General features: G+C 43.7%; 1 protein-coding gene and 1 long non-coding RNA gene across 5 annotated transcripts in view; one reads left to right on the plus strand and one right to left on the minus strand.

Moving 5' to 3' along the window:
- Window positions 1-26,154, minus strand: part of TNIP3 (TNFAIP3 interacting protein 3) — a 66,531-nt gene that overhangs the window by 25,133 nt on the left and 15,244 nt on the right. For all 3 annotated transcript variants that reach the window (XR_008307520.1, XM_053251217.1, XM_053251218.1), the window contains 3 exons: window positions 25,095-25,226; window positions 23,848-23,955; window positions 9,121-9,240 (listed from right to left, as the gene is read on the minus strand). Coding sequence is in view for 2 of the 3 variants with exons in the window: in XM_053251217.1 (XP_053107192.1) it covers window positions 9,121-9,240; window positions 23,848-23,955; window positions 25,095-25,226 (360 nt within the window). In the remaining variant the exon portion in view is untranslated. The remainder of the gene's footprint in view (window positions 1-9,120; window positions 9,241-23,847; window positions 23,956-25,094; window positions 25,227-26,154) is intronic.
- Window positions 1-26,154, plus strand: part of LOC128325628 (uncharacterized) — a 58,652-nt gene that overhangs the window by 8,397 nt on the left and 24,101 nt on the right. The window contains exon 2 of one of the 2 annotated variants that reach the window (XR_008307522.1): window positions 19,901-20,024. The exons of the other annotated variant lie outside the window; for it this stretch is intronic. This is a non-coding gene — a long non-coding RNA (uncharacterized LOC128325628). The remainder of the gene's footprint in view (window positions 1-19,900; window positions 20,025-26,154) is intronic. 2 annotated transcript variants of the gene reach the window in all.

A 26,154-nucleotide genomic window follows, 5' to 3' on the forward strand; every position in this document is an offset into this window, starting at 1 on the left:
GTGGATACCTACCAACCCCTCTTCCCTATACTTCTTTGTCCATCTTCACTGCCATGATGCAATCATCTGCATCAAACCACTCTGTAGCTGCTCATCAATTGATTGCAGTGGCAGAACAGGGGAACAGGGACCAGGGTTCTCCCCCATCCCTGGCGGCCCTGCTGGGCGTGTGCCAGTGACACCCCTTGCACATGATGTCACACAAAAGGGTGTGTGGCTAGAGCCCCATAAGGGCCACACAAGCCCTTCAGGGCTCATTCCCAGCCAGTGTTCGCAGGCTAGGTGAATGTTTTGTTCAATCTGTCCCTTGTGGAGAGAACAAACAAAATGCACACCCAGCCAGCAAACACCTGCTGGGAATGAGCTCTGGAGGGCTCACACGGCCCTTCTGGGACTCTAGCCACCGGCGGGGGTGGGTGTGTGCCGATTAAGCGGCTCACAGGAGCTAGGCAGCCTGGGTTCTTTGAACATGTCCACCCAATTATAGTTCTGCCCTAGCTTGATTATGCTCAACATGCTCATTTTCAGCATTTATGTATAGTATGTGAGTAGTAACTTTTTTCTGTATTAGTAAACTGGGTACATTTGTGTTCAGATTTGCTAGGCACTAAAACATGCAAAAGGACTAAGGAGAAGGCAGGAGCAGGTCTATGGATATAGTGGAGACTTCACATGTTTGCAGGAATTTCCATTTTCAGAAAAAATCTGGCATCTCTCCTATACCCCAGAATCTGCAGGGGTCAAGGACTGCCTTCATGCTGCTTGTAAATATTAGTTGCAGAGGGAAGCATGCGGGTATCACTTTCTGCCAAATGGGATTGAGATTTAGATCTGCTGCTTACTCCCCTTCAATCTGCAGCTGAAAGGGAAGTGGGTGGGTGAGAAACAGCCTTAGAAGACACACTCCTTCAGGTCCCAATTTTCCCACCCCCAAAAGGAGCCTTTGACCTGAACTAAACTGGGAGGAGGCAAAGGATCCCAAGGAGAGGGTGGGAATTGTCTTCAGAGGACTGCAATCCCTTGCAATCTGGAGCTTTCTTTGGGGTTAAGGAGACTTGATCTGAGGACATGTTTTGTCTGAAGCCAGTTCCTTCTTTATTCACCCATGAAATTTTTTATGAATTTCTACTAGTAAAGAGCAATTCACTGACCACTAGCCAATGAGCAGTCCAGAAGAAGACTGCAATTAAAACAACATGAGCAGTGACTCATCGGAGGTGTTATTAACTTCAATGATAAAGTCCCAGTTTCTGTGGCCACTGGGTCACCATCCCCTTGAGTCATGCAGCCTACTCCACGCATTCCCGAGGAATTCTACTAGCAAATATTACAGTCACAACTCTGCAGCCAAACTCTGAATTCTGACCACAACACAGAGTCTTTATTACCACAACAGTTGCTCAGCAGGCAACTTGTTCTGGCTTTAGAACTCTGTTCTAGTCATCATGGTGACTTGTGGTCCCAACACTTGCTGTCGACATGGGCAGCTTCAAAACCACCAATGCAAAATTCATCAAAGAGGAACATCAAGAGGATATCAATGGAAACATTTTGGGGCCATCTGAAATTTTGACAGAGCTGTTCCTCAAGGCTGACTTGGACCAATACTTGTCCTACAGAAGCTTGGGACTTACTTGGAACTTCAGAAACATATTGCTCACACTAAGAATTATTTTCATTTTAAGGCAGCTTTAAGATCAGAGATCAAGCACAACCTGACAAAAAGTCTCTAGCATAGCCAAAATACTAGATTGTGATGTCAAAATGGGGTTGGGGGGGGCATATAAATGTAATAAATAACAATGGATGTTACAAACCTTATTAGAATCACAGTGGTTTACATTTTGACACATCCAACAAAAGCTTTTCACTGTTTTCTCAGGTAATTTATATCTGTGAACAGTGGCGTAACTAGGGGAAACGGTGCCCGGGGCAAGCACTGAAATTGCGCCCCCCACCGCCGCCCCCCCAGCATACATCTGACTGACACACATGTTTCAGAAAACTTTTATTTTAAAAATTTAAAAAATTACAAAAATTACCAAACATTTCAAAATGCGATAAATAACCAAAAATCCAACAAATGACCAAAAATCCAACAAATGACCAAAAATCCAACAAATGACCAGTTTAGTTGAATTTACTTGTTTTTAACTGTTCAATTTTAAACTATGCATGTTTTACTTTGGTTGAGAACTACTTTGACACACGAGTTACAGGCAATATAGAAATACAATTCTCTGGCCAGCAACCATAAATAAACTGAACTGAACTACAATAAGTAAATTACTTCTGCAGACAGAAAGAAGTTTACCTCAGACATGCATGGTTGATTTGAAAATATTCAGTTGCAGGTATCTGACTAGCACTCTAAAACAGATATGAAAGTTTTCTTAAAGCCACTATTCCTTTTACAAACTAAATACAGATAATCATTACCTGATATTATAAAGGGGTTGTGTCTGATGTACTACAATGTTGCACTTTGGACAAGTAGAAGTGTCTAACTATGCAGCTTTTACAAACTGTAAGAAGATAACTGAATTGGTATTCACATACTATTACAAAGTAGTATTCAGTCATCAAATATTATTCAGAATATGCAATACATGTTGGCTAGAATGCCATGCAAAAACAAGAAAAAATAATCAAGATAATAAGCAAATCTGATACTGGGTTCAGAACTACAGTCTGTTAGCAGTTTTTGAGTTTTAGGAAGGCTGTCTTTTAATAATGATGTTCCACAACCCACAAGTGGAAGGCAACATAAGTCTTATAAGTAGCAATACACCAGTCATGTGTTCCGGTTTTCATAAAATAGATTTGACAGTGCAAAATAGATTTGAAAAAATAGATTTGACCAGCAAGGAGGTACACTGCAGAGGAAAGAACATGCACACACCTTTTCTCTTAAGATCTATATTCCATTTTCCTCTCCACAGCAAGATGTTTCTTAGTGATGAAAAGAATACTAACCTCCAAAATTGCTCAAGGGGTCTTCTTTTATATGTCATATTTACAACTATGTCTCACTAAAGTTTGGAATACATGTACCTTACTTAGTGGCACAGTTAGTAACAATCTTTGGTCTCCCTGCTGTTGTTGAACTACAACTCCCATCATCCCCAGCTGGGGATGGTGGGAGTTGTAGTTCAAAAACAGCTGGAGTGCCAAGGTTCCCCACCCCTGCAAAATGGATCAAGCTCAAGCATCTATTTGCCTACCACAGGGTGGACTGAAGGGGATGCAATCGAGCTTTCCTATCCTAAGACGAGAGCTTACACCCTAGTGAGTGTGTTTAGGACTGCAGGGTTGCCCCGTGCAATTGATACAGCCAGCGACTGACAGTGCTAGCTGCTGAGCAAAAAAACAACAAATAAACGTTGGTGGCTAATGTAAACAGAGCTACTGTTGCTCTGTTTACATTAGCCACCAACGTTTATTCGTGTGTGTTTTTAACATCCTCAGCCCAACGCTCTCTCTCCCTTGGCTGCGTTTACCTTCATCCCACATAGCACCCGACTGCAGGCAGGCTTATCAACAGGAGGAAGAGGACAGCGACTGCTGCACAGCCAACGCCATGATGCTTTGGCTGCGCAGAGACTACAACGCCACCTTCTGCTCTTCTTTTGCTACCCAAGCCCAGCAGTCTGCCGTAGACTGCGTCTGCGCAGCAATCCAACTGTCTTCCTCACACGCGCCTTGAAACCGAAGCGACATCTGCGCATGCTCACCTCGTGCTCCCCCAAACCCCAAAAATGTTGCATGTTTTAAATGCAGGGATACGCACCATCACTGAGTCGAGTTTTTTAACTTAATGAAAAAAGACGCTTTGCCTTTGTCCCGTGGAGACACACAGCCCCCCCCCCACAAGGGCACTTTTCGGCACACAAGAGAAAAGGAGCGCGCCCCGCTCGCGCTATCTGCGACTCTTAAGTTCTCCGTCCTCATCATCTCGTTCCCCTGGACTCTCCGAGCAGCTGAGCTGCCGCCGTAGGAAGCGGGAGGGAGCCCCCTGCCGCCCCCGAGCAACCCGGGGCTTCAGTAATGTAACTTCCAGACTAGAGGATCTCCTGCTTCTCCCCTCACAGTCCCAACCACAAACCCCTCGCCCTCGGCCCTCGCCTTGCTTTCCCCATGTCTCAGTCCTGACTCCCGCCGCCGCGAAAACAAAGGTGCGGTCCACTTTGAAGAACGCGACACAACAGCACACAAGCCACTGAGGAAGGCACGCTGCGCTGGGGGACCTGGCTTCGACGCAGGCGCCCACTCTCTGCTTTGAGAGAGCATAGCATTGAGCAAACTTTTCAAAATAATAAGAAAAATCAATGTTCATCACACACACACACCTTGTCTGTAACGCTGGCTTGCTTGTTGTGGCACAGCACTGGTGATGATAAGGCAGGCAGGCAGGCCCTCAAATCCTCTTCTTCCCACTCCTGTGCTGCTGCTGCACAAAGCGCTGCGGTCTCCTGCCTCGTAGTCGCTGCGTGAGGCCAGACATGCATGTGCGACTGGTGGGGGGGGCGCCATGAGGCGGGGACGCCATGTCAGCGGACTGATGAGGTGATGTTGTTGAATGACGGTCCCACCCAGGACGCCGGAAGCGAAGCGGCAGCAAGCAGCCAGGCAGGCACTCAAGTCACTGCACTTTAGGTGCCCGCGCCGCCGCGGCGCCAAGAGCAATGGCCCATGGGGGGTGCCAGGACCCGGGGAGGGGGAGGGGGACTGCCCAATGCCTCCCACTGCCTGCTGCGCCAAAATTTTTTTTCCCCGAACACAAAAAAAAATTTTAAACGGAAAGGCAGGTGCCCCCCACGTGGTCAAGCAGAGTGGCGCCGGGGGCACGTGCCCCCCCTGCCCCCCCTATCATTACGCCTATGTCTGTGACAGAAGGAGCCTGGCCTTGAATCTATAACAAGCTGCCTTTGGATAGCTAATAACACATTTGTACAGTGGACATTTAACAATTATTTCATTGCTTCATTATATTATAGTAAATATTATATATGATTTTCTCCAGGGTTGTTTCACCTAGGAGTGCAGCCTTAAAATGGAGATCGTAAGCGTTTTGACTTAGAAATAGTCTCATTCACTTCAGAGGGGTTTGCTCTGAATTGGGCTGGAGAATGGAAAATCTACATTGGGGCATCTGTCACAGGAGGTCAGATGGGTTCTCCTCCATCTGCCACATTCCATACTGAGGTGTCTGTCTGTGCACTCTCGGCTAGCCCACACTTCTCTGCCTGTCCTGTAGCACCTTTGTTTCCTACTTTTGTTTGGCTGCAGACAAGTGAGGGAAGCTTGTCTAAGACCCCAGAGCCCAACCTTAGCTGGGGAAGAAACTCAGCTCTTGCCAAATCTAGCCTCCATTGCCCAGGATTTTGCCTGCCTCCCTTGCTCCTTCCTTTCCCCACTTCCTCCCAATGCAAGGTTTTGTTTTGTTTTTAACTGTGCTTGTGCTGATGTGCACCAAAGGGAACGGAAAATTAAGAAGTTGGTTATCATACATGCAGTAAAGCATATCAAAGGTATTAGTGTTAATTTTTTTTACTGCACTTGCATTTAAAAATAATGCTAAAGCATTACAAGATTTGTAGTGGTAGTGTAACCAGGAATTGGTGGGATATCCCCAGCCATGACAACTCCTTCTGCCAAGTGTATCATGATTTTTCAGGGCTTTAAGCTTGCAGGATGGGAGCGGGGTATCTGAGGAGTGAATCCACTTTGCATCAGAATCACAGCAAGTTCAATTCGGGGACTCAATGGGGCCGTTCGCATAGGGATGCCTCAGATGCGGTTCCTCTCCGTTCCGTGTGAATATCTTTTCCGTGCATGTTCATACCGCTTCCTCCCAGATTTTTCTCCAGTTCCCTTCTGGCCAAGGGCTTCCTAGAGGAGGCAGGATGCTATGCCTCCCTATTTTCCAATGACACATGCATGGACATGGAGTGCTTTCCTGAAGTTTTTAGTTGTTGTTGGGTTTTTTTAGTTTTGTCAGTTAGCATTCTGCAAGAATGACTACTCAGAACAACAGCATGTGATTCTCTTTCTCCCCACATTCTCAATTTTAAATCCTGTGTCCCTTAACTTTGAAGCTGTTGATTTCTGCCCCTGACTCCATTAGCTTTCATAATATTATTTGAAATTACTTTTTTCTGTTGACCCTGTGACTTCTGCAAGTACAGTGACTTGGAAATAAGCCCCACTGAACAGTGATTTACTTTTGAGTAAACATGCATAGGATTGGCTGGAGAGAGGAAGAGTAGGGGTGAGCCTTTGATACACACACACACACACACACACACACACACACACACACACACCACAAACCAGGTCTTTAAAAAGAAGGAAGGACAACAGGGAAAACACTGGATTGCAACAGATTGGCAATGACATCATCTGGGTTATTCTGTAATCACTTAGTAAACACAAATGTTATCAGTTCTGGAGAAAGTAGGCCAGGGCTGGCTAAGCCTTAGAGCAGATAACTTATTCTAGAGATCAGGGGCATTGGTTCAGCCAACCAGTTGGCATCCCCTCCTCACTTCTTAGCCCGCTTTCCCCACAGATGATCAAAGTGCAGCCCTGGCTGGCCAGATCAGCCACCCAAACGATTGCTGGCTCTATCACGGTGGGGGCTGTGGGGATTGACAGAGAAACCCCATGCCCCGGGAGGCTGGCTGCAGCCCCCCAGTTGGGGGTTTACTCGTGTGTTGCCGCACACCGTGGCGACACTTGAGCAAAACAACCCTTGCTCTGTTAACCTCATTTAAGGGGAGGGGGATTTAGGCAGGCTAGCATCTTGGGAGAACTGGGCTCGCCTGTGAGCTCAGTGGTTCCCACAATCACTGGGAAGCAGGCTAAGGTCCCTTAGCCTGCTTACCAGTGGTCGTCGGAATAGCCTCACTATCAGTCAGAATACTGAGCTAGATGGACCAAGCGTCTGATTCAGAATAAGGCAGCTTTCTCTGTTCCTATGAGCCACTGCACACAGATCCTAACTTGGAATTGCAACCTTCTGTTCTCCAACATGCAGTGTAAACTGTCCCTATGGATACATAAAACGATATATGAATGTATATGCATCTAGATTTAAGTGCCCTGAAAAGAATTTGGGAAAGAGGGAGGAAAGGTACACTGTTTTACTGCATACACCATCTATTACTATACAATCACATTCAAGGTTTTACCCTTCTGCATGTGGCATGCATTACATGAGAGTAAAATCTGGCTCAGCTCTTCAAACGTGACAAAAACAAGTATTTTAGTCCATGGGCCTTCCGACTGCACACATTTGTGTTTCAACAACTGATTCTAACAGTGTCCAGAATGACAGACTTTAAACTTAAGGTTAACTGGAAAGTATCATAATTCTAAACGGATGGGTTCCTACATAAAAGAAAGCCCAAGGGGGAAAGTACATCTTTTCCTGAGGTTCAAGATGGCAACACAGATTAAATCAATCTTCCGTTCCACAGATAATGGAGTTTCTTTGAGCTGGTCGGGGATGTTTTATGTGCTTTTAATTTATATACATGTTCTCTTGTATGCTTAGGATACTGAACTATACAAAAGCTTTGCACTTAGCAGAACCAGATTCGCAGAGAATGCACACAGCCTCATGGAAATGGAGAAATGGCATATGGCTTCTTGATCTTAACTCCTAGCAGAAACTTTTGATAGATGAACTGGATGAACTGGGTAGGAGTACGGCAACCAAAGTAGAACAAGGCATTATGCAAATTAATGTAGATTGACTGAGGGGGGAAATAGAAGTTCCAGCAATTTTTCACTCTGTTAGGCGCAACCAGAAGCAGAAGACTTATCTACTCTATGGACAGGAGTGATTTGGGTCAATCTTCTCATCCTCTGGAAGTGCCCTCCAAAACTATAGGAACATAGGAAGCTGTCTCATATAGCATTAGACCATTAGTCCATCTAGCTCAGTATTGTCTCTACTGCAGTGATTCCTAACCAGGGTTCCTCCAGATGTTGCCAACCTTGGATAGCCCACTAGCTATCAGTAGAGCAGTGGTTCCTAACCAGGGTTCCTCCAGATGTTGCTGAATTACAACTCCCATGACCCCAGCAACAGTTAATTGTAGCTGGGAATGATGGTAGTTGTAGTTCAGCAATGTCTGGAGAAAACCTGGTTAGGAACCACTGCTCTACTGATTGCTAGTGGGCTATCCAAGGTTTCAGGCAAGAGTATCTCCTAGCCCTACCTAGAGATGCCGGGGATTTCATCAGGGACCTTCAGCATGAAAAGCAGATGCTCAACTACTGAGCTACAGGCCCATCCCCAAAGGTGGCACACAGTACATGGGTGTCTCATCCAGGCACTGACCACATCATGATCAGCTTAGCTTCAGCAAAGTGCTGCACTGTGTGCCATTGTGTGCCCTGAGAGCATAACAGTAGTGTGGAAAACTTTGGCTGTGTGGACACAGATTTCATTGCATCCTCACTGCATTGCTCTGTATGCCAGCCAGTGAGGTTCTACTCACGATCAGTGTGTAAAGCCTAATAGGGTTTGGCGGGGAGAGCGGGTCAACCCGCTCACCCCACACATGAGCAGCTAGCCCACCCTGGGTGGCCAGATTGGCCGCCCACATGACTACTGGCTCCATCATAGAGCTGGTAGGGGCAGTGGGGATTGGGGGCTGCCTGGCCCCCATAAGTCCCAGAATGCCCCACGCAAGTGCACAGCGCATCCTGGGGAGACCCCCAAGGCTGGGAGGCTTACTGTTGCCTTTTGGTCAGGGCTCTATTCGTGAGTTGCCATAGCACGGAGCCACACCATGGTGACTCACAATCAACTACATGGGATTAGCAGAGTGCTCGTTCTGTTAACCTCAGGGGACGGGACAATTAAGCGGGAGCCACATGGCTCCTAGCATTTCACACACGAGGGAAACCGAACTGGGCTTCCTTAGCCAGTTTCCTCCACGCATGTGAATAGCCTCAGTGTTTCTGTGCTCATAAGGGAATCTGAGCATATAACCTATTTTGCAGTAACACGTGCCCTTCTGAAAACTTTGGGTTTTGACTCAAATTTTACCTTCAGGATAAGTTATGTTATGCTATTGCTTAGTTTAAAATTCAGTCAATGCATACCTGTTGTCTGAGAACTTCCATTTGCATCCTCATCTCCTCCTGGCTGCAGTTTCTGTCTGAAGCATCCACATGGGACACATGAAAGGGTGCGCTTTGGTCTTTCAAAGCATCCAAAAGGGCCTGTAGAAAATTATTTTTATATATATTTCAGATTCACCACATCAATAATTCTTTTAAAGCAATCTTAGCTAGCCTCTGTAACAGAATCTCGGTTTAGGCATTTGCCTTTATAGCAATGGTTCCTAACACAATGGTACACAAACACCTGAGGATACTTTTAAGGAGTGATTCTGTCGATGCTCTGGTGCAAATATGGAATAATGAACTTACTAGAGCAGTAGACACAATCGCGCCTAAGCATCCTCTCCAACCTGCCCCATGATATTCGGATGAACTGCGGGAGTTGAAGCAGTGAGATAGATGACTAGAGCGCAAGTGGAGGAAGATTTGGCACAAATCCGACAGATTGCAACACAGAGCTCATTTGAGGATCTATGTTCTGGCAGTGTGGACGGCACAGAAGCCGTTCTTTTCTGCCTGCATTGCTTCTGCAAATTCACGTGCAGCTGAGTTGTCTATGGTCACGTTAGTTCATGCTCCCTCTGCCTTGAATTTGAACTTGGAACCACCTGTCACTCGCTGTGATGTTTTTAACAACTTTTTTGCAGACAACATAACTTGTATTCATGCTGAACTAGACTCCACAGTTACTGCAGAGCCTATTGTAGAGGTGCCCACAATCCCTCTTTTAGGATTGAATTGGATCGCTTTCAGTTTGTTACTTCTGAGGATGTGGACAAACTTCTTCGGGCTGTATGCCCTACCACCTGCTCTCTTGATCCTTGCCCAATTATTTATTTATTTATTTATTTAAACATTTTTATACCACCCAAAACTTACGTCTCTGGGCGGTTTACAACAGAATAAAAACAAAGTAAAACATTCGTTAAGACAAAAATTGGGGGGTGGGGGGGGAGAGACACACACATTACAACAATTTTAAATTTTAAAATAATATTTTAAAACAGCATTAAAACCATTAAAACAACATTAATTAAAAGCCTGGGTGAAGAAATGTGTTTTTAAAGACTTTTAAAAAGCTGTCAGAGATGGGGAGGAGCGCATTCCGAAGCCTCGGGGCAGCAGCGGAGAAGGCCTGTCCCTGAGTGGCCACCAGACGAGCCGGTGGCAGCTGCAGATGGACCTCTCCAGCAGCTCTCAGTGGGCGGTGGGATTCATGCCGAAGAAGGCGTTCCCTTAAATACCCAGGGCCCAAACTGTTTAGGGCTTTATAGGTTATAACCAGCACCTTGCATTTTGCCTGGAAACATATCGGCAGCCAGTGTAGCTCCTTCAATACAGGAGTTATATGGTCTCTCTGAGATGACCCAGAGACCAGCCTGTCTGCCGCATTCTGGACCAGCTGTAGTTTCCGGACTATGTACAAGGGCAGCCCCACATAGAGTGCATTACAGTAATCCAGTCGGGAGGTTACCAGCAGATGTACCACTGTTTTGAGGTAATTCACCTCAAGAAACGGACGCAGCTGGCGTATCAGCTGAAGCTGATACAGTAGAAGGCACTTCTGGCCACTGCCTCAACCTGGGACACCAGGGAGAGGCTCGGATCCAGAAGCACCCCTAGACTGCAAATTGGCTTATTTCATCTGGCAGTCATATTATCAGGGAGGGTCTGGTAATATCATAAATGCTTCTCTGAGGGAGGGCATAATGCCTCCTTGTCTTAAGGAGGCTATTATTAGACCTTATTTGAAGAAACCTGCATTGGATCCCTCAGAGTTAGCTAATTACAGACCTGTCTCTAATCTTCCTTGGTTGGGCAAGGTGATTGAGCGAGTGGTTGCTTCTCAGCTCTAGGCAGTTTTGGATGACACAGATTATTTAGATTCTTTCCAAACTGGCTTTTGGGTGGGCTATGGGGTTGTGACTGCCTTGGTTGGCCTGATGGATGATCTTGAATTGGCGATCGACAGAGGGGGTGTGACTCTGCTTATCCTTTTGGATCTCTCGGTGGCTTTTTATACCATTGACCGTGGTATTCTGCTGGGTCGCTTGAAGGAGGTGGGATTGGGTGGCACTGTTTTACAATGGTTCCACTTCTACCTCTCTGGCAGATTCCAGAAGGTGTCACTTGGAGAAAAAGTGACACTTGGTGTCACTTTTTTCAGAAAAAGTTGTTCTGAAAAGCGAGAGCTTAAGTGTGGGGTTCCACAAGGCTCCATACTTTCTCCAGTGCCTTTTAACATCTACATGAAACCGCTGGGAGAGATTGTCAAGAAGTTTGGTCTGGGATGCTATCAATATGCTGATGACACCCAGATCTATTTCTCCATACCAACTTCATCAGGAAATGGCATGACCTGGCTAAGTGCCTGCTTGAAGGCAATATTAGGCTAGATGAGGGATAACATGCTGAAGCTGAATCCAAACAAGACAGAGGTAGGAGATAGGGATCTGAGAGATGGTTTAGATCTGCCTGTTCTGGATGGGGTTACACTCCCCCTAAAAGATCAGGTTGGTAGTCTGAGAGTGCTCCTGGACCCCAAATTCTCCCTGGTTTCTCAGGCTGAGGCTGTGGCCAGGTTTTTAACAACTTCAGCTGATACGCCAGACACGTCCATTTCTGGAGACAAATGGCCTTAAAACTGTGGTACATATGCTGGTAACCTCTAGGTTTGACTACTGTAATGCTATGTGGGGCCTTTGTATGTAGTTTGGAAACTACAGTTGGTACAGAATGCAGCAGCCAGATTGGTCTCTGAGTTTACCCAAAGGGACCATATAACACCAATTCTAAAAGAACTGTACTGGCTGCCAATATGTTTCCGAACGAAATACAAAGTGCTGGTTATTACCTATAAAGTCCTTAATGGCTTAGGTCCAGGATGCTTAAGAGAATGCCTTCTCTGTTCTGAACCCTGTCGCCTATTAAGATCATCTGGAGAGGTTCCGTTTCAGTTGCCGCCAACTCGTTTGGTGGCAACCCGGGACCGGGCTTTCTCTGTGACTGCCCCAGGGCTTTGGAACGCGCTCCCTGCTGAAATAAGAGCCTCTCCTTCTCTGTTTGCTTTTAGGAGGACCCTGAAGACATACCTGTTTTCCCAGGCTTTTAACTGAAATTTACATTTTAAATTTTAATGTGTTTTTATCTATTGTGATTTCTATCTGCTTTTATGAATTTAAAATGTTTTATATTTTATATTATGTTTTAATCTGTACACTACCTAACTATTTCTATATTAGGCGGTATAGAAATGCAGCAAATAAATGAATGAATGAAACCCTCCTGCCTCACTGACTAGGGGGGATTAGGATGCAGCTCCTCCGGATAAGAGGACTTGGCCACTGTAGTCTCTGGTTTACATCCAGATTAAGTTATACATGAGTCAGTGGTGCTATTGAAATTAGTGGGACAAGCTTACTTATCCTTACGTAACCTAGTCTGGATGTAATACAGAGACCGTAATAGACTAATAAATGTAACATTTACATTTTTGTTTTAGATTAGGTACAGAAACACCCAAAGGGGAGCATAAATTTCCAAGGATTAATATCATTCTGAGACAAGAATCTACAATTTAAAGTGAACCATCTAAATGATCAGAGACTGTTCTCTGTTTACAGTGTAGATCTACTGAGCTGACACATCTCTCTCTTAATTTGTTTGCTCAATTTACACTCAAAATAAGTGTAAATGGGTACACAAGTCAGAGACCTGGAATATCTAAACATATGCTTCACGTTCCCACAGCCAGGCACAGCAAAACAGAAACAAATGTGAAAACATCTCGCTCCTATCATTGCCACACTTTTTGCATACAAAATAATCTAAGAAAATAATCTAAGAAAATAAAATAAAATAAAATAATCTAAGAAAAATTCTAAAGTTGAAACGATGAAGCAACCTTAGATTTCATTTGTCTAAAACATGTTTAAATTATCATGGTAACAGAAGGAAATAATGAATGTAACAACAGTGTCATAAGAACAGCCCTGCTGGATCATACTCAAGGCCTATGTAGTCTAGCATCCTGTTGCCCATGGTGGCCCACCAGATGCCTCTGGGGAGCCCACAGGCAAGAGGTGAGGGAGCACTCTCTCACCTGCTGTTGCTCGCCTGCAACTGTTATTCAGAGGTATCTTGCCTCTGAGGCTGGAGGTGGCCTATAGCCCACAAACTAGTAACCATTGAATTTGTCTAAGCCCCTTTTAAGGCCAAGCTAGTGACCATCACCACATCCCATGGCAGAGAATTCCATAGATTAATAACGTGCTGTGTGAAAAAGTACTTCCGTTTGTCAGTCCTAAATTTCCTGGCAGTTGCATGGAAAGACCCCTGGTTCTAGTGTTGTGTGAGAGAGAAACATTTCTCTCTGTCCACTCTCTCTACTCCATACATAATTTTATATACCTCTAGCATGTCTTCCCATAGTTGCCTCTTTTCCGAGCTAAAAAGCCCCAGATACCTTGGGGCTCAAAAGCCTTGCCTCGTGTTTTCTTTTTTAATTACAAAATGTTCAATATGCACCTAAATGTCTATTATTCAAATTAGACTTTATATCTAAGAACAACCCTCCTGGATCATGCCCAAGGCCTAGCACCCTGTTTCCCACAGTGGCCCACCAGAGGCAAGAGGTGACCAACAACCACATGCTGTTGTGATATTAACTTGTAAAAAGAATGCTGTGCAATAATAACTCTTGAGTACGAAGCTGCCCACTTTTCGTAGTCATATGGGGAGGCCCTCTTGCGTGTTCCATTTCTATGAGAAGGATGGTTAGCCAGCAACTTGAGAGGGCCTTCTTGTTAGCAGTACCCAGGTTATGGAACCCCCTGCCCTGAATCACACACACACACATTGCAGTTATGAGACAGATGGTTACTGGCGAGTACTCCTCTTGTAATTAATACGACAAGTAAACTTATCTAAGCGAAGTGCCCGTGCAGTGTTCTAAAGAAATTCACAACAGCCTGCTTCCACCACAACCCTTTTACATGCACAGCAGCAGTCCTGGAGACTTCCTAATGCCAAGGTTATGCACCAGAGAATGTCAACAACTCATTCTAAAGCATTATTTTGTGCATATGATGTTTTCACCTCTGTACCCTGCTGATCTCAAAACCAAATGCTAACCTCAAAATAAGGGTAACCTCAAAATAATATGTATAATGAGATTTTTTAATATATATTATAGATTTATTTGTGAAACGCATGGTCTGAAGAAAATAATATGAAAAGATCGTCACTGTTCTTGTTTCACTTTCATCTCTGATGATGGACATTACCATTCCAGTTCTATCACTGTGACTTTGTATATTCAGACTGCTGATTCTTTGTGGACTTTTGATATATTTCAAGACTCTTGTTGCCACACTTTGGCTAGTCTGGATTCTACTTTAGCCTCAATTCCACCATGGACTGCTGAGGCCTTGATGCAGATAGACCATTCTCTCTCAATGGATTATATTTTTTCTACATTTTGTTTCTCATGTTTTTTATGCATTGGGAGAATTGGTACAAGTACTCATCTTGGGAATTGTTTAGTTATTGCATTCCTATGCCAATATATTGTTATATGTTTACATAGCTTTTGAGTCCATGTATGTTATCTACTAGTTGCTTTAGATTTCCAACAAGGTTTTTTCAGCAGAATCCAACGGTGATATTAGATCATTACACACACTTCTTTTCAGATTGATTTGACCTTCATACAGGTCAAATTTTAGTTGTTTTAGTTTAGTGGGTTTTTTCTGTGTTTTGGGGTTTTTTAAAAGAAGTTTTTTAGTTTAGTTCCTTTGTGATTGGCCTTTGTTAATCACAGTTTCTTTTTGCTTTTTTGTTTCTTCATTATTCGTGATCCCCAGGTTTTTTTGGTTGTTAACCTCAAAATCAAAACAGATTCCTAACTAGAATTACTGGTGAAATACTCAACGCCAGGATTAGCAAAGAACTTTGGGGGCATGTAAAAGCCTGTCTGAAGCAAGAGGCTAACTTTTAAGGCCACCAAATTCCAGGCTTGCTAGTTTCCACCATTCCCCCAAGCCTTATGCCAGTGCCCTCAGGCCTCCAAAACACCCTTACCTCTACCTGTCAAGTAGTGGGGGCGGGGGGGGGGGTGGCTGCAATGCTAATATGCAAGGATGGGAGAGGAGGTTTATTCTCTTCCTCTCTCTGTGTTGCCCTGATGCACTGGCTAGCAGTACATTGGGACGCTGCTGCCCAGCACATCACAGTGAGAAAGGGAAGGGGGATACTCTTCTCTTCTCTTCCTGCATGCTACTGTCCTGTCCATCTCCTCTGCCATTTAACAGGTAAAGTAAAGTGTGCCATCGAGTCGGTGTTGACTCCTGGCAACCACAGAGCCCTGTGGTTGTCTTTGGTAGGGGTTTACCATTAATAATAATAATAATAATAATAATAATAAATTTGATTTCTATACCGCCCTTCCAAAAATGGCTCATGGCAGTTTACAAAGAGAAATAACAAACAAATAAGATGGCTCCCCGTCCCCAAAGGGCTCACATTCTAAAAAGAAACATAAGACACACACCAGCAACAGTCACTGGAAGTACTGTGCTGGGGGTGGATGGGGCCAGTTACTCTCCCCCTGCCAAACAAAGAAAATCACCATGGCAAAAGGTGCCTCTTTGCCCAGTTAGCAGGGGATTGCTTCCTTCTGCAGAGTGTGAGATGACGCCTTTCAGCATCTTCCTATATCACATTGTCTGGGAAACATACCAGTGGGGATTCGAACCGTCAACCTCTGGCTTGTTTGTCACATCATTTCTCCACTGTGCCATTAGGTGGCTATTTGACAGGTAAGTAAAAAAAAACAGAGGAAATGGGGGCTGGTGGTGATGGCTTTGTGGTACGGTTAGGGCTGGTAGGGATTGGAGAGGGCATAAAATCTAAACATTGACTTAAGAAAATTATCTGAATTCTTCTAATTTTTCCCAGAAGAATTTTTATCAGTTCCGCATTAATCGAAAGTAAGCTTGGGATAGTAAGCTTGCCCATCTCTAGTCCTAACCATTCTAATTTCTTAGCACTATGCATATTTTAGAATCTAGTAGGTGTAATTATAACATACGGTTATTAAAATTAATCACAAATGAAAGGAAGAAGGGGAATGAACGAGAAACTTGTAAATTTTAACATCATCAAAATCATATTGACATTTGAATGTTCCCCTAATTCATTCCAAATCACAACCTGACTTCAATATGTTTTACTAACCAAAGATGCTTGAAATTAATGTGCATGAGCTATGGTTTGGGTTTTAATGTTACCATATGGCTTACACTTGGAGAGGGGGTAATACATTTGCGTGCTGTATGCAAGTCTCTCTTGTCCAAAAATGACCTTAAACAAGGCCTGCTCAACTTAGGCCCCCCAGCTGTTTTTGGACTACAACTCCCATAATTCCCAGCCACAGTGGCCAATAGCCAGGGATTATGGGAATTGTAGGCCAACATCTGCAGGAGGGCCGAAGTTGAGCAGGACTGCCTTAAACTATTGTTCCACTGTGGGAGTTCCCCTACACACACACACACACACACACACACACACACACACACACACACACACACACAGAGTCTCTTTTCCAGTTTGAAGAAACTAATTTTTAATAAGCAGTTGCCATACTTATCTTGCCCATTGTGGCTTGCTGACAAGGGTGCTATTCCATGCAAGCAACTTCCTTGAAACAATACAGAAGTGCATAAAGCTGTTCAGTCAGTACAATTGAGCTGCTTCACTGAATCGTTTTAAGCAATTTTCTTCCTGCTGGCCTCCCTTCTGGTATCTTAGCTGAGCTGAGGGGAAAGTGCTTAATGGGTCTACTCTCTAATATGTTGATGGTTACATTACATCCACATTATTTTTTTAAAAAAGGTCTACTTTTAAAAATATGTGAATGGCTGCCTCCATCACATCTAGTTGTTGTCCGCAGGTGCCATTCTAAGTCAAAAATTAGCACAGATAGACAAACAGATTTTCTGGCAGATGTAACAGTTTTCAAATTTTGTAGAAAGAAAGCAAAAACAGCCTTCCAAGAGACCCATTTCTCATTATTTAAAGGCCAATTCCATGCTAGGGATCATTAGGAAGGGGATTGAAAATAAAACAGCTAACATTATAATGCCCTTATACAAAACTATGGTGCGACCACACTTGGAGTACTGTGTACAATTCTGGTCACCACATCTTAAAAAGGACATTGTTGAACTAGAGAAGGTACAGAAGAGGGCAACCAAGATGATCAGGGGCCTAGAGCGCCTTTCTTATGAGGCAAGACTACAACACCTGGGGCTTTTTAGTTTAGAAAAAAGACGACTGCGGGGAGACATGATAGAGGTCTATAAAATCATGCATGGTATGGAGAAAGTGGAGAGAGAGAGAGAGATTCTTTTCCCTCTCACACAGCACTAGAACCAGGGGTCACTCCATGAAATTGATTGCCAGGTCTAGGACCAACAAATGGAAGTACTTTTTCACACAACGCGTGATCCACTTGTGGAACTCTCTGCCACAGGACGTGGTGACAGCCAACAACCTGGATGGCTTTAAGAAGGGTTTGGATGACTTCATGGAGGAGAGGTCTATCAATGGCTACTAGTCGGAGGGCTGTGGGCCATCTCCAGCATCAAGGGCAGGGTGCCTCTGAGTACCAGTTGCAGGGGAGTAATGGCAGGAGAGAGGGCACGCCCTCAACTCCTGTCTGTGGCTTCCAGCGGCATCTGGTGGGCCACTGTGAGAAACAGGATGCTGGACTAGATGGGCCTTGGGCCTGATCCAGCAGGGCTGTTCTTATGTTCTTATGATTTCATGAGGAAGGTAACAAAAAGAAAACATCACATTGAGCCTGCCTGGTGAAAAGCAGTTTATAAATGTGATAAATAAAAAGAGTTGTGGCACTTCAGAGACTTACTCCTGTCTACTCCTACTAACTGAGCAAAGAGGCAACTCTTAAAGCAGTGATTCTCTTCTATCTCCCAGCGGGAGAGCAACTGTCCCTATCCAACCCCAGCACAGCATCCTTCCAGTGGCTGTTGGTGTCTGCCTTATGCATCTTTTTAGACTGTCGGCCCTTTGGAGACAGGGGACCATGTATTTATTTATCTATCTACGTAAACCACTTTGAAAAGTGGTATATAAATATTCCTTGTAGTATTCTTCCTTACGTATTTTAAAACACTACACCTTTCCTAAGCTTGACATATGCGTTAGAACAGCCGTTCTGGATCAGGCCCGAGGTCTATCTAGTCCAGCTTCCTGTTTCACACAGTGGTCCACCAGATGCCTCTGAGACGCCCACAGGCAAGAGGTGAAGGCATGCCCTCTCTCTTGTTGTTGCTCCCCTGCAACTAGTATTTAGAATCCTCTTGCTTCTGAGGCTGGAGGTTAGTGGCTTCATAATAGATAAAACATAAATTATTGGGTCCAAAAGCCCCTTTTCACATGTGGAAGGTATTCAGTGACAGAAAGGCTGTTTTACAACCTACACTACATGGTTGCACAAGAAAAGTAAAAATAAATCCAAATATATCTTCCTGTTTGAATAACCTCTTGAGCAAGCAGAGGGTTGAGAACTGCCACAGAATCTATCATAGCACTTCACAAGCTCCTTGCGGAATAGCGCTAGCAACTATTCTCCTTCTGCTTATGGTTCTTCAGATCCAACTCATTGACAATAAAACGTAAATTGAATCACAACAAACTGCAGACAGCCAAATGAGGAAACACACAATCAAATTATAGAAGCACCAACCTACAAATGCCTTTCAAAAAAAGGTGGATTTTACACATTTTTTGGAAAGTTAAGAAATCAGGTACACAGCTGACCTTTCTCTGCTGCATTCGCATGTAACATGCCTCCCTCCCCCTGCCTTCCCATCCAAATTTGGATGTTCAGGAGAGCTGTCTCACTGCAGTCAGCCAGACTACAGCGAGACAGAGGAGTTGGTTGTGCAGGCTTCCTTCTTCACTGAAGGACAGCCGACACAGCCAATCATGCCAGAGTTGAGGGAGGAGCTGGAAACTCCAGTTCCAGGGCACCAGCAGCCTGCGGTTCTGAATTTGGATGTAACACAAGCTGCTTGGAACCTTGGGTTGTGGCAATGAAACTAGCTACAACCCGAGGGTTCAGCTTGGAGTTCCAATCCAAACTCTCGGTTTCATCGCCATGCCCGACTGCGGTTCCCCGCATTCAAACGTTACATCCGCAGACCTGTTCAACTATGGTTCCACGTTACATGTGAATGCGGCCTCTAAGAATGCCTCTTAGAATTCCATAACCACAGGCAACTATGAAAAATACTCTGCTTGTTCCTACTGCTGGCTGAACCTCTTGGGCAATGGGTACCCTGAGTAGCGCCATCTCCACATGGAGTGAAAAGTTTATACAGTGAAAGGCAGTCATTGAAAGATGAAGCTTCTAGGTTGCTATTTGAACCATAAACCTTTGTAGAAAGCATGCTACGATGTAAGTATTCTTCTTTCATGCATTGGATGATAGGGGCTGTTGCTTTATGAAAGTTTATGTCAATTAAATAATTAGGTTCTATATTTCCCTATGGCAGCTTTCACACAATTGCAACAAACCAGAAGTGGAGAAATGGATTTTGACTGTGCCACCTGTGCTGATTTAGCTGCATTCAGCAGAGGGATTGCCACATGGTGGAACGACAAATTCTATTCAATGTTGAGCTGCTACCAAAAAGAGAATCCTCATGTTGAATTTTCTCCCTCTTGTCTGTAGCGTGAAGGATCCCTTACCCATTGTGGCACCACCATATTGAGCAATTCCCTGCCTCTGCTTTGTACCATTAGCTGCTACTGATGGGGGCGGGAAAATGAACAACTTGGTGTCACTACATCATGAGGTAAGCTATTCAATACATTATGGGGGAGAACTCAACATGGGGATGCCATTTTGGCCTGCAGGCTTGCATGTCATTTGTCATTGTGCTAACAGTCCCTATCTGGGTATCTGGAAACCAGACCATTGCTCAGTAGTAGAGCATCTGCTTTGCATGCAGAAGGCCCCGGGTTCAATCACTGGCATCTCCAGGTAGGGCTGAGAATAAAATCCTGCCTGAAGCCCTGGAGAGCTGTTGCCAGTCATAATAGACAGTATGGAACCAGATGGAGCAATGGTCTGACTCAATAGATGTCAGTTTCTTATGTTTCTATGAAGGAACTTTAGGACAAGATTCAAAGGGTGGCATGTGCTGGGACTTTCCAAGGATTCTTCCACACACTGCAGCCCCTTGCATTCTCACAAGGGCTACTCTTGAATGTTGAGAATCACTCTTTAGTGGCATCTGATACCGTGGTTTTCTGGCTTTTACTCTAGACTAACATTTACACTCCTTCAGATAGGGATGTGCCAAAATGCAGTTCGGCATCCGAATCGTACGGACATGCCTTTAAAAATGAGGGCTCACGTAGCCCCTTAAAGCAGAGGAGAGCAGGTCCATACCTGATCCTCGTCCGATAGCCACCATTGCCATAATCCCAGCTTGGCCCCCAGCTATGCCTGTGGGCTGGCAGGGCATTGCCCTGCTGCCCCTGCACAATACTGGCACGTGCATGGCCTCCACACATGCGTGGCTGCCATTTGTGTGGTCAGCATGGTTGACCACATCCCTACTTTCAAACCCATCCTGAGTCTTGAGGTAATATTTCCATGTGCACAGTATGGAATAAGGAAATTTTGGCATTCAAATTAAGAAGTTTGAAGCACTCAAGCATGAGGCAAATATTTGGGGAAACAAACACGTTTATTTTTCTGTAATACGTAAAGTTCCCCAAATAAGACTGAGGTATTTTTGGTAGATTTCCATTACCATTCAGAGGCCATAGTTCAGTGGCAGAGCACACACTTTGCCTGCAGAAGAGCACCAGCTCGAACCCCACCATTTCCACTTAAAAGAGCTGGGAAAGATTCTGCTGGATGAGATCCTGGAAAGCAGCTGCCAGTCAGACTAGACCAGGGATTCTCAACGTTGGTTCCCCAGATGTTATTGGACTTCAACTCCCATAATCCCCAGCCAAAGGCCACTGGGCCTGGGGATTATGGGAGCTGAAGTCCAATAACATCTGAGGACGCAACGTTGAGAATCCCTGGACTAGACAATACTGGGCTAGATGGACTAATGGTCTGATTCATTATAAGCCAGAAGCCATAGCAGAGTCATGCTTTAGTGGCAGACTACATGCTTTGCATGTGTAAGTTCCCAGGTTAAATCCCCTGGATTTTCAGGTAGGGCTAGGAGGTGCTCCTTTCTGAAATTCTGGAGAGCTGCTGCCTGTCAGTGTGGAAAATACTGAACCAGATGGACCAATGGCTCTGACTCTGTATAAGGCAATTCCATGTATCCAAATATGGTTGGAAGTTTTGCCATCCTTAGCTTTTCATAATTTATGAGTCATGCCTCAAAACTCTTGAGCTTATAACACAATTTTTTTAAAATTTATTTCATTTGCATTCTGGCCTTTGAAACTTAATGTTTCCCCATCTGTAGTTCATTATAAGAGTCTAGTGGATCAGAGCTAACGTATTTAAAACTACTAACAGTGACTTTTATTTGGCCTGCCTGAAGTTGTGTGTCTTGTCTCTTAGCTTAGATAGAGCTATTTTTCAAAGAAACGTATTTCCTCAGGAAGCGTTTGTGGTTTACCAGGAGAAGCTTTCTTTTAAAAAAATTACACTAATTGCTTTATGCAGCCTCTTGGTGAAAATATAGTTCTCTCCAATGCTGGCTTTTCATTCTGCATGGGCAATATTTTAAGAAAAATGTTAACCTTTTGTAGAATCCAACTAGGGGCGATTCATGTACAAAAGCTGGGTGGAAACTGATGTGCAAACAGCTACTAACATGATGCCCCACACCACCCCTTCTCTGGTCTGAACTGGGGCTGCACATTCATAATGGGCCTCTAAATACTGCTATCAGGGGTTCAGTACAAGGAAGGGGCAAGGTTTATTCTCTCTGCTCTCCAGCTAGCTGATTGGTGATGCTACATCACACAGACCTAGCTGCTCTGTGTGCAGAGATTTTAATCAGGGCCATATTATCCAGCATACCAAAAGAGATATACATGTACATACCCACGTGCAAAGTCATCTTAGGAAATCTGTGCACAATATTTTTAGTTCAAGATAGGATGTATTTATTTTTATTTATTTATTTTTACATTTCTATACCGCCTTTCGTTAAAAGAAAACCCCAAGGCAGTTAGGGTTAGGGTTAATAACCCTAACCCTAGTTGTATAACTCAAACTAGAGCACATATAACTATAAATCAAAATAGGAACAGTTATAACATGTATATACAAAATATTAGCGTTTAAGGGGATTTTTAATTAACCTTTAATAGAAGGAACAGAAACATTAATGTGTTTCTGCAATGAATATGCAGAGCTGACTTTTACATAAGAACATAAGAACAGCCCTGTTGGATCAGGCCCAGGGCCCATCTAGTCCAGCATCCTGTTCCACACAGTGGCCTACCAGATGCTGAAATTCTTCCATGGAACTGTGTTGAGCTCAAGCATACACTTTCTCTACCAAAATGCCATATGAGCTGATACTATCTGCATACATCAGAACTTGCAGTGATTCTTATTCTCATAGCAGGTGCATAAACTGTTGAAATTATAATGGAAATCACCGACTCCATACTTTGGTGCATATGTGTTCTTCACATATGCTCTGTTAAGACATTACACTGTACATGCACAGTGTGCCTGTACATATTGTACATGCTTTAGTATGAATGACTGCATGTGCATTTATTTTAAAAATGAAAGGGCACAGGACTTCTCAAATGCAGGATACAGATAGAAAGTATACCACTGTATGTATGTTGAACACAATGTGTGAATAAACTTACATACAGATCTGTATATGCTAAATATTAGGGCTGTACATGATTGCAAAAATCAGATCGGGTTGAATCCAGAAACACAGATGTCAGTTCGGGTCCTTTTGGACCCTTCAGAAGTTTGGAATCAGACATGATCTGGAAGCTGATCATGTTTCCACCCCACCCACCCCCAGCAAAAATCCCCATAGAAGTCTATGGGGAAAGGGAAAAAAATCGCTGGGGGAAAACACACGGCTAGCCCTGAAAGTTGCCCCCACCCCGGTAAGTAGGATGGCTGGACTCTGTATATTTAATTAAAAGTGAATCCAACCATCCATTGTTTTAATTTTTTTTTAAAGTAATTGTACTCGCAAAGAATGCAGGAAAAAAGTTAATAGGCATCCAAGCAGCACCAAAGGCAACATTTCCACTACTGCTACCCACCAATGTCTAGTAGGTCTGCCAAGTGGATCCCCCTATGTGGGTAGGCCCTTGCAGGCTTTGGGGGCAGTGCCCAGCAGCAGCACCAATGAAAGCGTTCCTCTCAGGTAAAATAGCAACTGCAAGGATGAAGAGTTGGATCAAGACTGAGGTGGGGGCAAAGGGTTAAAGTTCCATCCCCTGAGCTGTGGTCCCAGTTTGCCATTTTGCTTAACTAGTCACGTCAGGGACAAGCATGCTAGTAATATAATGTGTAGTTTAGCCCTTAGATGCATATTAGCATAGGAGGTAGCAGAAAAGAAAGCTGAAATTCTCTAGACAGATAATGCCAGATGAGCAGGTAAGGACTTCTAAGCAAAGATACAAAAATATTGAAATCAGAACTATCAGTACCTTATTGAGCCGACTTATTTCGCATTCATAATGCGACTTCTTTGTGTTTGCCAAAGTGGTTTCTTTTTTCAAAAGCCTATTCTCTTCCTTTAGGGTTTTTTTGTCTCTCTGGAATGTAAAAACACATAGCTTCATTGATAAAATGCAGATGGTTGCTTTTTAAAAAATAAATTCTGGCAGACGTGCTGTTTTTTTTTTTTTTTAATTATTATTCTAAGGAAGTGTGCCAAACTTCTCAGAAAGAAAACAGCAGCAAAATTGATGGATAGCTCATCGCAGATAGTCTAAAGTCTGATGAAATTCCACTGACTACCTTTTGGGCTCTCTTGTGGCACATTCAGACCATAAAACTGCATGAGGTAGCTGAGGAAATAGAACTGATCCCATCACATCTATAAAAACCACCCTGAAGGCCTTGTTGTTGGAAGATGTGTCTGTCAAAGAAGCACCGGAGGTCACGGTGGGAGTGATAAAATGGCCCCACAATTCCCAGCCACAATGACACCCTGTGGGAAATTACAGGTTTTTGTTTTAGTCCTGTTTTTCAACTTGCTCCATCCTTTAGGTTCAAAGCATATACCACACTTTTAAAATGTAAAATGTTAAAAACAAAAACAAAAAACCCTATGGATTTTATTTCTGGATATGAATGTAAGGATATTCTACAAGTGGAAAGTCTGAAGAAGTTGGCTTTATCCTACAGGCTCTTTACCCCCAGTCTGGATGAAACAGCAAAGATTCACATGAATGAGCCTCTGTGTGAAAAAAAATTCCCTCCTCATAGAAAACCAGATATCAGGGTGAAGTGTGCTAATCTAGCCTTATCTCTGACACACTCATTTTCTGTCTGTGCAGGCAATTATTTAAAAACCAAACCAAACCAATACTTTTTCCCAAGTTTTCCCTTGAGGAATTTGAAAGCTTTGAGCTAGACCCACAAAAGCCTCAGCCCATTTGGTTCTATGCTAAATAAAAGTATTGTTCAGGCAGGTGAGAAGTAAGAATGGAAGGCCCCCTGTTTCAAGAAAGTGGTGCATGGAACAGCTGAACAGAAATAGATGCATCTGTGTTGTTTTTTAACCAGTGTAATAGCAACACACACTGAGAGCTAGAGAGATATTTTGCTGTTGTAGAGCTGAAGTCATTTATTTCACTTCAGAAATATGGTTGTTAACTGCACGAGCCAGGCCAATGAATACTAGAATCCAGACCTACATAAACGGAGAGAAACAACATTGTTCTCCTACCATTTCCTTTAGTAGCTGATCTTTAGCCAGGGCTTCCAGCCTTTGGCACTGTTGCCGCATTTGGAGCCTTTCTTTTTCCAGCTCTCTTACAGTCTTCTGCATTATTTCCAGTTTTGCTTTTGCTTCTGTGACCTGCAACACGATCAGACACACTGATCATTAACTGAGGTGAGATCTGTTGTTCTTTTTCAAAAATACTCTACTCGAAAGCAGCAGTTGGGTAATTGATTTTATTTATTACTTATTTAACGTATTTGTATACTGCCCAAAACACAAGTCTCTGGGCAGTTTAAAACATAACAATAAAAACAACACATTAAAGGTTAAAACGTTACAACAATTTAAAATTTAAAAGGTTAAAACTATTTAAAATAAAACAATTAAAAGAGTATCTAATTAAACCCTGGGTGAACAAATGTGTCTTGACTGCCTTTTTTAAAGTTGTAAGAGATGAGGAGGCTCTTATTTTTGGCAGGAAGCATGTTTCAACTCCTCGGGGCAGCAGTGGGTAATGCCACGGCAAATATAGGAATCTAGAGAACGCAACAAACTATAAAACATGTATGTAGTACACTGCTCTGGGCTCCTTGGAGGAAAAGCGAGATATAAATATAGATAGATAGATAGATAGATAGATAGATAGATAGATAGATAGATAGAGAACTGGGTGGCTGAGATGACCAAATCAAGATTTCAAAAACAGATATTCAGGAGCTTGTGGTGAGTTGCACCATCATGACATAGCTATACAGAGATGGTGTAATGGCTAATAGAGTCTGTGTGAGGGGGAGTCCCATCACCTTATTTACAAAACTCCCTAGGCTAACTTTTGGCAAACCATTGTCTCTAATCAACAGTTCCTGCCCCACTTTCCCATCCAGGGGCGGATCTTCTCTATGGCAATGTGGGCAGTGCTCACTTTAAATTTCTCAGTCAGCCATGTTGTCTCTGTCTCCATTTTGTGTCCTTACTGCCTCCCTCTGTTCCCTGCTGCTGCTGCTGCTATTATTATCATTATCATTATCATTATCCCGCTCTTCCTTCAAGGAGCCCAGAGCAG

The sequence above is a fragment of the Hemicordylus capensis genome, chromosome 5 (genome assembly GCF_027244095.1).
Source record: "Hemicordylus capensis ecotype Gifberg chromosome 5, rHemCap1.1.pri, whole genome shotgun sequence".
NCBI lineage: Eukaryota > Metazoa > Chordata > Lepidosauria > Squamata > Cordylidae > Hemicordylus > Hemicordylus capensis.